The sequence below is a fragment of the Bubalus bubalis genome, chromosome 15 (assembly GCF_019923935.1).
Source record: "Bubalus bubalis isolate 160015118507 breed Murrah chromosome 15, NDDB_SH_1, whole genome shotgun sequence".
Lineage (NCBI taxonomy): Eukaryota > Metazoa > Chordata > Mammalia > Artiodactyla > Bovidae > Bubalus > Bubalus bubalis.
In genome coordinates, this window is record NC_059171.1 from 72,232,730 (window position 1) to 72,247,197 (window position 14,468).

General features: G+C 41.6%; 1 protein-coding gene across 3 annotated transcripts in view; it reads right to left on the minus strand.

Annotated features, from left to right (window-relative positions):
• The window catches only part of ADCY8 (adenylate cyclase 8), a 230,417-nt gene that overhangs the window by 164,141 nt on the left and 51,808 nt on the right, over window positions 1-14,468 (minus strand). For all 3 annotated transcript variants that reach the window (XM_025265512.2, XM_025265515.2, XM_025265513.2), the window contains exon 2: window positions 13,921-14,070. In XM_025265512.2, coding sequence (XP_025121297.1) covers window positions 13,921-14,070 — 150 coding nt within the window. The remainder of the gene's footprint in view (window positions 1-13,920; window positions 14,071-14,468) is intronic.

The window sequence follows — 14,468 nt, forward strand, 5'->3', positions numbered from 1 at the left end:
TGAGAAACAATTATACTCCAATTAAAAAAAAAAAAGAAAGAAACCTGATCTTTAGCCTGTAGGGGACAAGAGAGCAGTAAGTGATTTTTTAAAACTGGGAGTTACCAAAAAAAAACAAACAAACAAACTAAGAGTTACAGTCAAAAAAGTAAAAAGGCCACAAACATCCTTTTCTGAATTAGAGACTGAAAAGTTAGTGTCTACATTTCCCCAAATCCTGCAATTCTGGATCTGATTTGGGTTTTGACAATTAGATGCTTTTCTACAAGACTCAGAATTTGGAGGTTAGACAGAAGCTATTTTTCATCTACTTCTGTTTTTTTTGTTGTTGTTGTTGCTGGCAATTATGATTATGGAGATACTGGGATTTGAAATAGCAGCCTTCCGCTATCTACTCACAAGATTTATGGCTGTTTGAAAGGTGGCCATTGTCCATATTTTTGCCAGGGGGGGGGGACTGAAAAGGTGGCACTGGTCTGGAACTAAGAGCTGTGGTAACAGGGGTTCCCTAATTCTCACTCTTCACAGCATGTGGGAAGCTAGTCCCCAAGGTTTAGAAAAGAAACATAGATGTCCCAAGAGAGGATTTAACCCACCTCCAAGGCCAAGGGATAAGAAAGCCCTCTTGTGGCAGGAAGGCATTTTATAATTTCATCGACACTCAAAAATTCTTTCTAAAATTCATCAGGGGACTTCTCTGGTGGTTCAACGGTTAGGAATTCACCTTCCAATGCAGGAGATGTGGGTTCGATCCCTAGTTGGGGAGCTAAGATGCTACATGCCAAAAAACTAAAATGTAAAACAGAAGCAATATTGTAACAGATTCAATAAAGACTTAAAAAAAAAAGATCCACATTTTAACAAAAATAAAATTCATCAGGACTTTAGAAATTAGATACACCTTGCCCTGGAAGTCCTCTTGACTATATATTTGCAAATGATACACACCACATGTCACTCTGATATTCCATTACACACCAAAAGAGCATGCCTATTTGCCTCTATTTGACTATTCAATTCAATTTCCTTCAATAAACAGGGTCATGCCTGAAGTGTTCCTGGAGCTGAATAGACTCCAGCCCCAGAGAATGCACAGCCGGTGGGGAATGCAGGTGCAGGAACACTTCATGGCTCATTTCAGTAAGCGCCGTCAGAGAAGCAGGAACCTGGCCCTCTGGGGAACACCAGGAATGACCCAGAGGAGGGGTGGGATAGTGGGGTCTTGTGGTCCCTGTCCCTCAGTCACAGGACATTTATTTCAAATAAGTCTCTCAATAATTTCATGAAGGGAGTTGGATTACGGCCGATTTAACGGATAGGAAAACCAAGGGAGCTACAGTCTTTGCCCAAGCTTATGCAGTCAATAAGGTGCAAAACTGGAACTTAAACCAAGTCTTTCTGAGTCTCAGCATCGATTAAGTCACCTGTGAACACAGTAGGAGCCGTCCAAGAAATAAATTTTCCAGTGAAATTCTAACACCGAATAAGTCAGAAATCACAGAGAGGCTCGTCTTTGGAGAACTCTAGGCGACATTTCCCTCGATTCTGATAAACTCCTTTCAGACCACAGTCACTTCACAATCTGTTATAATAACATGCTATCATAGATGCGGAGAAGCAATGGTATAAAAGCTACCAAATGTTGCTTCAATTAAATGGCTACAGAAACATATACCTTTTGGACAACTGCAGATAGATCCTTGTGTGGAAAAAACTTTTAGTGGTATGGGGGCGTTTTTTGGTTTTTGTTTTCCAAGAATATTTGGATGGACGTGGCAGAGCACACACATTTCCAAACTAGCATCCATGTCCTTGGATGGGAACCACTTGGGTATTTGCAAAGTAAGGACTTCAGCCTTGTAGGTGTGGTGGGCAGGGAATTTTCCATCGATTCCAAGTGGGCTGATCCAGACTTGTAGATCCTGAGACTCCAATAAGTTGAAGGGATCCTATTTAAGAAAAACATGACAAGGCCTTCCCTGGTGGCTCAACGGTCAAGAATCCATTTGCCAATGTAGGAGACACGGGTTCTATCCCCGATCCAGGAAGATCCCACATACCTCGGAGCAACTAAGCCCATGCACCACAAATACTGAGCCTGTGCTTTAAAGCCCGGGAACCACAACTACTAAAACCCTTGCACCCTAGAGCCCAAAATTCACGACAAGAGAAGTTATCACGAGAAGCGGCCACACCACAAATAGAATAGCCCCCCTCACTGCAACTAGAGAAAAGTTTGTGCAGCAACAAAGATCCAGCACAGCCAAAAGTAAAATGAATACAATTATTTTTTAGAAAAATGGCTGACATTTACCCCATACATTAAAAAAAGAAAAACATCACAAATTGTAACTGCAAACTTCAGAGGACCCCTTGGAGGGCCTTAGAATGGCCTTATAAGTGAGGAGCCCTAAAGCTTAAATTTATCATTGTCACCAAAAGTCTGCTTCTGAGCAGGCAAACCATCTTTCTTTATTATAAGTGTTGGAAGATGCCAACACTTTGGAGCCTGCGGCTGTGTGTGAACAAATAAAACACAGTATCGCCTAGCTCAAGTATTAATATGCAGCTGTTTCCATAGATACCTGATTAAAACTATGCCACACATGTATTTTAGAAGCTTATTTGAATAGTGTCTCTGATGTAGTTAATTCTTAGTTTCTAATTCAATTGTTATGATTATGGTACCTTTTTTAGATTATTACAGATGTTTTATAACACTCATCCACTGAAATTTTAAAAACATTCAATTTGTGTTGTATCTTGATAGAGAGAGGAGCTTTTCATGTTTATTCAAGAACATGAGTGCATGCTCAGTTGTGTCCAACTCTTTGTTACCCTATGGACTGTTGCCCACCAGAATCCTCTGTCCATGGGATTCTCCAGGCAAGAATAACTGGAGTAGGTTGCCAAGCTCTCCACCAGGGGCTCTTCCCAACCCAGGGATCAAACCCGTGTCTCCTAAGTCTCCTGCATTGGCAGGTGGATTTTTTTACCCCAAGCCACCAGGGAAGCCTTTTATTCAAGAACATCATACTTTAATAGCAACTGGGACAGAAAGCTTCGGAGGTTGAAAGATGGATTAAAATTCAAATAAGGAGCCCCTGCCCCTTCCTGGCATCATTATCAGGAGCTTGTATATCCTCTTCAATGACATTTTAAAAAATAATAAAAAAGAATAACTCACGTCCGCAGTGTGTGTATAGTTAAAAATTACTTTCACATGTACTTGCCCACTGAACGGTCAGAAGAATCCTGAAGGCAGAAGTTAGTAAAATGATTTTACCAGTGAGGAAACTGAGGCTAAGAGAATTTGTTCAAGGCTAGCTTATCTATTAATGCAGGGCATCAAGTCACATATCCTCTTTCTGCTGTATCCCAAAAAACCATGACTGTCAAGGCCAGGGCTCCAAAAAAGGAACCAAATCAAAGGTTGGAGGGCGTGACATGACAGAGGCCATAGGGCTGGTGGTCCTTGCGCATCCACACCCCACAAACATGAAACTGCCTAGGTCAGATGTGGGCACACGGTCTCTATACCAGTCTTTGGACCCCATAAAACCAACTGGCTAAAGAGTTCAATCATTGCTTTTCACTTTGATATTTAATTCTGAGCTCATGTCAATTTTCTGCTCCCGAGAAGAGCAATTATCAAACATTTCTCATTTACATTTGAAAAGCATGAAATATCATAACCATCAGGGCTCGCCTGAAAAATACATGCAATACTCATTCATTCACTAGTTCTCCCTTTTATTATTTCAATAGAAAAATACAGGCAGGCACTCCCTACAACATAAGGTGTAATTCAATTGTCTTTAGTTTTCTTAACTTCTCACACTCCAAACATCTCAATCAGTTTCTCCCTATACTTATTTAAAATCAATTCAGTCTCTAGTAGACTGGGGACTTTATTTTCTGTGGAATGGATTAGTTCAATGAATAAAGCACATGCCTAAGAAAGAGTAGCAATTATATCAACAACCTTACTATGAACAATAGATCTTACTGGGCACTTATGAAGTGTCAGGCTCTGTACATGAATCATTTCATTTGATCCTCACAACTCACGAAGTAGAAACATTTCTTCCTGCCATTACACAGATGTGAAAATTGAGGCATAGAAATGTTACGTAGTTGTCCCAAGGGCACAGAGCTAGTAAGTGGCAATGCCTGGATGTGAACCTGGGCATGTGGATGTAACTGGGTTTATCCTTTTCATGAATGCAGTGGATCACCTGGGCTGACTCTCATGTCACAATCTTTTTCATACTTTGTATGATCTATTGTGGAGTATCATCCACTACCCATTCACGCATCTGACAAGCTGTTATTTAGCAAACATGCAGTAAGGAATGCGTTAGAGGCGGGCAGTGCGCTCTGCACTGGGCAGAGCGGTGGATAAGCTTCACTTCTGCCTCCTCCATGCATGCAGTCTAGTTGACAGAGAGACTGAAAATGACTGCAATAAAATATTAATGACATTATGATAAAAGTCAGCACAGGGCACCACCTGTCACCTGCCTGTTCCAAAGCAGTATCAGGATAGCAGATGTGAAAAATGAAATGCTCTGAGCTGTTGGAGAGGTGTAAAGATGAAGTATTTACATCCTGGTGATTAACAGACAAACGATGAGGCTCCAGTTTTGTGAGCTAAACCACAAACTCTTCTGGACAATGGGGATGAAGAAAGAAGAGTTGATGGAGTGTAGGCTTCAACAGGAACACCCCCTGTGGGATGTGAAAACCTCTGCAGAATCTAGCTCCCAACTGACTAGAGGGGAAGGGAAATTATTCTTTGATATTTGTCAACAATATGCTCCTATTTGGGGAGGGGCCTCATGGGAAATGCTCCTTAATTTAATCATGATTTTATTCATTTGATACAATGTTACTTACTGAATGTCTAATATCAAGTAAGACATTAAGGGAGGAAGGGAATGAAATATGAGTTTTCCTGGATCAAGAAGCGTGTAATCCAGTATCAAGATGCAAGATATGTCATAAAAGACAAGATGTAAAGTGCCAAACTTACCAAATTCCAGTGTATTCTGAAAAATTGTATCTAAAGATTTTACTTTTATTTCCGGCACCTAAAGGAGATTGGTCTACATTTCATAATGTACTAACTTGATTACTATTGTTAATACATTTGTTACCATTATGAAAATTCTGCAGAGGGTTCTGAAAAAATGTGGCGGATTCATTTTGATACGTGGCAAAACTAATACAATTATGTAAAGTTTAAAAATAAAATAAAATTAAAAAAAATTTTTTAAAAAAGTGATCAAAATGAAAGTGGAATTTTGATTGGATTTTGATAACCGAAGTCCTAAACAGTGAAAGGAAATCAGCCAAGTGTACCAAATAGCCCCTGCATCAAGCTGTGCCTGAAGCCTAATGCTGGCTTGGGAGGAGTGCACAACTTGTAAAATAATCTTTTGCAGTTGTTATTGGTTTCTTGCAGTCAGTGGGCAGATTGGTACAAAGTTGGGGCTTTTGGAATAGTTAAGAGCAGAAAGGAGAGCATAAAAACCCCATGGGAGAAAAGCAAAGGGAATTGCCCCCAAACCCTACACTACTCTTGGTCCTCCCGGAGTCCATCATGGGCACCAGGAGCTCTCATTGAGGTTTCATTGGAAACTTCCACTAGACACTTCTTTGAGCAGAATCACTATTTCTTTTCCCTACTTAATTCATTTGATTTCCCCAAGTCTCTCTCTTTATTCCTATTGATTACACCATAGTCTTGGTGAGACATTGGTGCACCTACCCCTAGATATTCAGTAACATAAGGCAATGCATTCTCCTTACTGACAAGGCCAAAATTAGTTGGAGAATCTCTAGTGAGGAAGAGAGGGCAAGAGAGCAAGGGCGGGACCTAGACTGATGCTGGGCGGAGATGGGGAGGATTGAATGTGTTAGCTCTTAGCCTCGCTATTGCACAAAAGTGCATTACGGTTGAATGGATGGGTGGAGGAGAGAGACAGCGAACAGGGAAGTGCTGGATGAGCCAGGTTGATGAATACAGACTTTTTCCTGACCATAATGGAAAGTGAGTGAAGGGTTTTAAGCATGGGAATGATACCTTTAGGTTGTTCCTGTGTGAGGCTTCCTCTGGAAGAGTCACCACACTGCTACGGTCCTCTACAGTTTTCTGGTGGTATAGCATCTGGTCATGTGCATAGGATTTGTGTCTAGACAGACTGGGGTTCAAATCCCAGCTCAACCACTTATGACTACTATGAACTTCTCCAAGCCTTTGTCTACTGGAGATCATTTCAGCACCTACTTCATTGGCAGGTAGCGAGTGTTTGGCACAGTGTCTGGATGATACACTGATTATGAATAGAGGTAGCATGTCCAGGAGACTTCGCTAAATGCATCGTATAATAGTGGGTATATGTGCTCTGGAGTAAGACTGTCTAGGTTGTAATAACAGCTCTGCAACGTATTAGGTATGGGGTGTGTGTGTGTGTGTGTGTTTGCAGTCACTCAGTCGTGCTCAACTCTTTGGAACCCCATGGGGGACAAACCCCTGGGGGACTGTAGCCCCCCAGGCTCCTCTGTCCATAGATTCTCTAGGCAAGAATACTGGAGTGAGTTGTCATTCCCTTCTCCAGGGGATCTTCCCAACCTGGGGACTGAACCCAGGTCTCCTGCACTGCAGGCAGATTCTTTACCATCAAAGCCACCAGGGAAGCCCAAGAATACTGGAGTGGGTAGCCTATCCCTTCTCCAGGGGAACTTCCCAACCAGGGTCTCCTGCATTGCAGGCAGATTCTTTACCACCTGAGCTACCCAGGAAGGCCTATCCTGCTGCTGCAGCTGCTGCGTTGCTTCAGTCGTGTCCTACCCTGTGCGACCCTATGGACAGCAGCCCACCAGGCTCCTCTGTCCACGGGATACTCTAGGCAAGAATACTGGAGTGAGTTGCCATTTCCTTCTCCAAGGCCCATCCTAATGCAGTGTAAATTCATCTTTGATCACATTTGCAAAGACCCTCCTCCCAAATAAAGAGGTCTTGTCTAGTTCACCTCCCATGTCTGCCTCATCAGTTATGATGTATCTTTACCTAGAGGGCGTAGCATGCTTTTCCAAATTTGTTTATGTCAGATGTATTTGCAATTGCTAAAACTGTAATTAAATATAGCACAAACAACAGAATATGAATATAAAAAGAAAGCCAGCTTTTGTTTCTGTGAAAAGTTGAATGCTTCAGAATTCCTCAGTGCTCTTCTTAAAAATGCTTTTGAATTAGGTGTGGGTATGAAATTTGCAAAAGACTGGAAATAAAGAAAATTTGAGAATGGTTCTGTCCTCAAGATTGCTCTAAAAGTATTTTTTAGCTATTTACCCTCTTTTATTGTCAATACATTTTGAGTGCAGTTTGTATAAAATAGAGGTTATAGAATTCCTGTCAGTGGACATATACTCACATCCAGATGAAATAAACTATTTTAGGCATGGATCTTTTTTTTTCTAAAAAAAAATATATATATATATATTTTTTTTTCTTTTCCCCTCATCTAGTCTACTACTATTTTTGAAAAGTGCCTTTAACTATAACCAGGCTACAAAATCCTACCTTCCTTCCAGCATTGTACAATTAGGTTGTGTGAGGTTTCCAATTCCAATTTTCTGTAGCCAAAATTCCCCCAACAGTTTTATGAGCTAAAAGGGCCCCACAGGGCTGTTGCGGTCTGCTCTTCAGCCTCTCACAGCTAGATCAGAGGCGTTGAGGTCAAGGATGGTGAGGGATTTCTTCTATGTGAACTGTCTCTGGAAATGTTAATTGTATGCAAATGAGTGCAGGATTATGGCCTCTCTTTGAATCAGGGAAAGTATTTAAAATCTGTACCCACTCAGGGATGACAGATAGAAGAACACAAACAAGAAGAAACACTGTAGTACTATAATCGCAGTGTGCTCTGCTCAAATAGGTCCAGGTGGTCCTATATGTTCAAGGACCAACTATGGTGCCCAGCTGCCATCTCTATTACTTGATTTCTTCTCAGCAACCTTGAGATAACAGGGATTATCATTTTTGACAGATAAAGGATCCAATATTCAGAGAGTTTAAGTGGTGTCCCCAAGGTCACCCAGGCACAGAGTTGGAAAATGTGAAAGTGAAGTCACTCAGTGGTGTCTGATTCCTTGCGACCCCATAGACTGTAGCCTACCAGGCTCCCCAATCCATGAGATTTTCCAGGCAAGAGCACTGGAGTTGGAATTAGCAATCAAATCTAGGTTTGTCCTTCTTCAAAGCATTTCCTCGTTTTGCTGTGCCAGAAGATGCAAGCCATGTGCTAGGAAGATGGCAAAGAACTAGGCAATCAGGCGGTTGCCAGAGGGGCAAGGGGGTAAACACAAGACCCTTGAGTGACGTCAGCTGTTACAGGAGGATCAACAGTCAGGAACACTGCGCTTCTGCTCACTGCGCCAGACCTTACTGACAGAGGCAATCACAGTGCTGGCCCCAATACTGGGCAGAGTAGCAAGAACTCATGTTAAATAAAAATACCTAAGTGCCAAGGAGAAAGTAGTTCATGACTGCAAGCAGTAAAGGAGGCGTTCTAAAGGGAAGACATCTCAGCATCGGTTTGAGGCGTTGGTGAGACTTTCACAAAAATAGCCCTAACATTTGTAGAGTTCTTTACAGTTGAAATAACGCTTTTTCAGGCATTATGTTATTTGTCTCTGGGAAAACACCCTGTGGGTTAGAGTAGGCATTATCATTTCCGATTGAGAGATGAGGAAATTCATGCACATGGTATTCTGCAGGCAAGAATACTGGAATGGGTTGCCACGTCCTCCTCTGGGAGATCTTCCTGACTCAGGGATCGAACCTGCATCTCTTATGTCTCTTTCAGGCGGGTTGTTTAACACTAGCACCACCTGCGAAGCCCAGGATAGCACATGGGTGGTCTTAATGTAAGAGCTGGGGAAGAGCATAAAGGGTTTTTCTGGAGCATAATAAGAGTCATCTAACTGGAGAAACAAACAAACAAACACACATTCTGAGAGTCCAGGTCCATTTTGATTCTTCTTTGAATGAATGAAAGAATGTCAAGGCTATGCCTTACTAGTTAGCAGTTCTCTACAGCTTCAGAAATACTCTCCTAGATCCCATTGGGCACCAACATGCACCCAAACAACCAACTCAAAACTCAATAAGAAACCCAAATTTCTCACCCAATCTATCATCCAAACCATTCGCTTATACCAATATTATCTAACAAAGATGTTTCAGTTAAACAGAACTGTTTTAATACAGCTAAAACATCTGCATTTTATAATAACCTCCCTGCTGTTGCAACATATGGCAGCATCAGACTACTTTATTCCAGGGCCCTCAGAGCTTCTGAGACACTTCAAAATGCCGTATCATCATAAGTAGGTTTTGGCAACTCTCAAAGCTGAAAGAAAAACAATTAGTTCATTTTAATATTTAAAATAAACATGGGCCATTTGGATCATTTGGGAAGAGAGGGGGGGATTACAAAAATTACAATAATTAGAATCTGACTCCCTAAAGAGAGATTTCCTAAAATGTAGCTTCCAGATGGAAAATTCTACAGCAGGTCCAAACAAGACATGTTCTCAGCCTGTCCCAGTCTCTTCTGAATTGGAAAAGAGTCCTCCTCCTACCTGACCACCTGATGCGAGGAGCCGACTCATTGGAAAAGACCCCTGATGCTGGGAGAGATTGATGGCAGGAGGAGAAGGGAGTGGCCCAGGATGAGATTGTTGGATAGAATCACAGACACAATAGGCATGAATTTGAGCAAACTCCAGGAGATAGTGGAGGACAGAGGAGGCTGATGTCCTGTGGTCCTTGGAGTCTCAAAGAGTCGGACAGGATTTAGTGATTGAATAACAACAAAAACCTCTTCCTACCAAGTTTTTAATGGGGGTCACAATGAGCACCATCCCTTTACTTATATACAGCAGAATTATGACAACATGACTCTTGTGTAGGTAGAAGTGAAGCCAGGAGCTGAAGTGAGAGTTCAGGATAACTCAGTGAAATAAACGTGAATCAGAAGATCTTATATTCCAGTCATTGTGCGGGATAAATACCAGAGAATCAGATGAATGAGGACAGCTATCTTTAATGGGTCCTTACTGGCCACGGAAAGAAAGAAATGGAGACTCGTAAATGTTACAGTGTGTGGCAGATTCTATGAGAGAGTTGACTTTAAGACGTATTAGAAGCATAAGGAGAGCATTTCACCTAACCTGGGAAGGTAAAAGCAAGCTTCACGGAAGGAGGGATGCTGGAATAGAATATTCAGGGTAGAGACATTACACTGAAATTAACGAGAGGAAGGTGAGCTTGCTGGGCTGAAAGAAACAAATGGTGTAGAGTAGGGAAACAGCTGTTCAGGGAGCTGATGGCCATTTGGTTTCAGGTGTGAGGCGAGGAGGTGGAGAAGAATCCAAGGAGAGAGGAAAAGGGTTAGATACTGGAGGAACTGTCGGGCGGTCTGGTTGGGCCACGCATGGAGGTCTGGATTTCATCTTGGAGGGAATGCTACCACTGAAGGGTTTTCCTGCAGAGAAGGGGGACGTCAATGTCATTATCATTACAGCATTCTCTGTAATAGGCCTTGAGTGTGTCCTCTGCCTTGGACTGAGAACTGTTCCTCCTTCATCTCACCATAGCCCTGGAGAAAGGTAGAATCATTATGACCATCTTGAACCAGTGAAATTCCTCAGTCATGCCCGACTCTTTGTGATCCCTTGGATTGTTGTAGCTTACCAGGCTCGTCCATCCATGGAATTTTCATCTTACATGGAATGACCATCTTACACCCACAAAAATCAAGGTCTTTAGAGGAGGGGGGTTTGTCTGATTTCTCACAGTCAGGAAACACAGGAAGTAGGACTGGAATCCGGATCTTGCAGACATTGATGACCGTGCTTTTGATCCCTACATTGTACTGGTGCTGAACTACACCAGGCTTTGGGGATGGATAACAGTTTAGAGAAAGAGAAGCTAGAGCCCGAGAAACCAGACAGGTTAAGGGATGCTTAGTATGCTCTGTGCTTGTTACAGTTGATGACAAAAATTGTTAAAAAAAAAAAAAAGACAAAGTCCTGTCACCCAGAAAACAGAGCCAATATGAGCTCAACTTCTTGAAGCCAATCATCTAAAATAAAAATGTCAACATTTGGGCCCATTCAGTAGTTCCTTCCTGGAATTCTGCCAGCTACTATGGACAGGAACAGGGGTGCTGTAAAGCTGAGAACCAACATCAAGGAAGTTTGTTAAAAACCTAGTTTAGAAAAAATAAAATAAAATAAAAACCTAGTTTAGAAGAGACCTTGAGCAAAGAGTTTTAGCATTTGCTGGTTTCTCCTGCCTGCTTGTTCTTGACCTTAACTCCAGTGCCTGCAACCTCAGGTTATCCAAGGAAAAGGCCTGATTTTCAGGACTCTGAGTCTCAAGGCTCAGAGCTCTTTCAAGTTCACCAACATAGGAAGAAAGTAAGGAAACATTTCAAATTCTGGGCCATCTCATTTGAAAGCCTTGCCTTCTCTGCCCATCTACCATTGAGGAAGTTCTCAGGGATAAAGGAAACCTGAGTGAGAGATCAATATCAGTGGAAAGAAACTTTAGCATTGAATGATTCAAAGCCAGTTAGCTTAGACACTACCATGCTGAGGGCAGGGGGTGGGGTGGGGTGAGGGGTGGAGGAGGGTGGAGTGGAGGGTTGGTGGGGGAAGGGGATGGTCAATATATCAGAAATACTTTATCAGAATTGTACACACAGGACTATAACAAACTCGGAGCATATTTTATTCAATCCTCAGAACAAAGAACCTTCCACCAAAAGAGCCTCTTCTCAAGCCTCATTATAAAATAATGAAGCTGACTTACAGTTTTCTATTGTTTCATATGTGTCCTCTTAGTGGAAGCAAACACAATGCTGAAGAAAAGATACTGTACCAAATAAGGATGAGGAACCTAAGACTGAGAGTTAAGCGGTTAAGGTGGCCAACTAGGAGGTGATATGGCAGAGGTATGAATTCTACGGGGCTCTCATGGTCCCTTAGACGGTAAAGAATCTGCCTGTAATGCAAGGGACCTGAGTTCCATCCCTGGATCAGGAAGATCCCCTAGAGAAGGGAATGGCTACCCACCCCAGTATTCTAGTGAACTTTTCACTGCATTTGATTTGTCACTTCTTCTCACCTTTGGGTATTATTTTCTTCCTCCTATTATCAACTTAAGAAAAAATAAAGATTAGAGAGGATGGAGGAAGGTCTGTGCATCATGTCAAATTTTTACGTCACAGCAACTCCAAGACAATGAACTTGAAGAATGGGAAAAGAAGAAAAGTCTTATGAGTACAATAAAGCAATCATTTTCAGTGTCTCCAATATTTCATAAACATTAAATAAAAGACTGAGTTTCCCAGACAACTTCTCCACAATTGCAGTTCTGGCTGTGATAGTGCATCAAGAACAGTTGATAAATTATTAATCTGCAGCACTGTCTGAATTGGCATAGATCCCATGGAAAGAGTGATGTGCCAGTCTAGCAACTGCTCTGTTTTACAGAGCAACATAATGTATATGTGTATATAACCTGGGAGATATCGTGTTTATTGCACAAAGTGATTTCTTTCTTAAAGCTATTTTTCAAAATTATTTTACAGTGATGCTCAGGGCAACTACAATAAATCTATTATGAGGTTCCATAGGTGTTTTAGACATCAACTTAGAATTGTCCCAATTCTAAATCCTATGAAATCCATGTAGGAGCTGGAAATTCAATAATTTTTTCTGTGCCCCTGGCAATAACATACAGCACTGGGAGTTGCATTTTGTCAAGTTGCACCTTATCTGTCCACCTCATCCATTATCAAACAGACCCAGCTTTGCTCACTTCAAAGATCCATGTTTTACTGATGATTCGATGAGATTAAGATAAAAAAATGTTCCATTTTTGAAGCTATTTTCTTTATAATTTCCCAAACCATTATTGCACAAAGTTTAAAATAACAAGCATGTATCCACAGATGTACCTTTTTGAAAAAAAGCCTTGTATGGTAGAACTAATATATCTATTGAGCCTAGGATTCCCAAGAGTATATAAACAGTTTGAGTATAAAATATGTTCATTCTATAACCAACTTTAATATATTCCTGTTATTTCTTTTTGAACATTACTTTCAGAGGCAGAGATATGCATTAATTTTTATATATGAATAATTTAAATAGGAGAAAATCTTTATTTTTTGAAAGCTAATTTTATCTTTGAGAAACATATCATTTGAGGTCAAAGCTATTTTTTAAATCCTTATAACACCCACCTAAATAGGATGTCCAAGAAATCCCTTTCTTTTAACCTCTTCCAGCTAAAACTCATGGTCTCCACTTTGAACCAAGCTGCTTTTCCTATCGCATCCCCTATCTTAGGACTGGTATCATGTTCCATAAAATTTATTGTGTTCAGTGATCTCTTCTGAAAATCAGGATGAGGTATTAGGAACTACACATGTAAAAGATTCTTCTCTGAGCTTCCTATAATTTGAATTGCTATGTAGTAAAAATATTATTTGAAACAACAATTTACACTTTGAGAAAATAGGAATTAAAGATGAGAATACGGATGGTTTTCAGAAACCATGGCCTTTTCCACAAACACAGATGTCAGTGAAAAGCGTCAGGAAATCACTTTGTATTTGGACTCATTTTATTTCTTATGGGGAACAACTGAGTGTGGAAACTAAGATCAATTCATTTTGACCTGAGAGTCTAACATAACTATTTCAGCATCTGTAATCCCATGACACAGAGTTTGAGACAACACTTGCTAGGCGGGATGTGTTTGGGGAGACAAAATCTCTATGGAATTCAGAGACTGGCTAAGTGATCACCAAGACACAGGGTCTTTTCAGTCGGTACCTGTCTTTGGTTTTCCGTCTCCAGCCGCAGCCTGGCGTCCACACACCTCCGTGTCTCCAGGAAGGCTTGGCGCTGGGCGCGGTCTGACAGGTAACTGATGAAGATCCCAGCTGTGTTCATACACATGAACAGCACTGCCTGCGCCACAGCCTGCAACAGAGTCACAAACATAGCTTGGTCAAGTGGTTAAAAGAAGAGCTTTGCAGGCAACGAGAATGACTAAATAAAAACTTCCAAGGTAGGGCTTCCCTGGTGGCTCAGTGATAAAGAAACCACCTGCCAACACAGGAGACATGGGTTCGATCCCTGGGTTGGGAATATCCCACACGCCCCGGGGCAACTAAGCCTGTGGGCCACAACTATTGAGCCTGTGCTCTAGAGCTGGGGAGCCGCAGCTACTGAAGCCTGCGTGCCTAGAGGCTGTGCTCTGCACTCTGCACTCATTGCTATACCGCAATGAGAAACCGGCAGACTGCAATGAGGAGTAGCCCCAGCTCGCAGCATCTATAAAAACACCCAGGCAGCAACGAAGACCCACGACAGCCCAA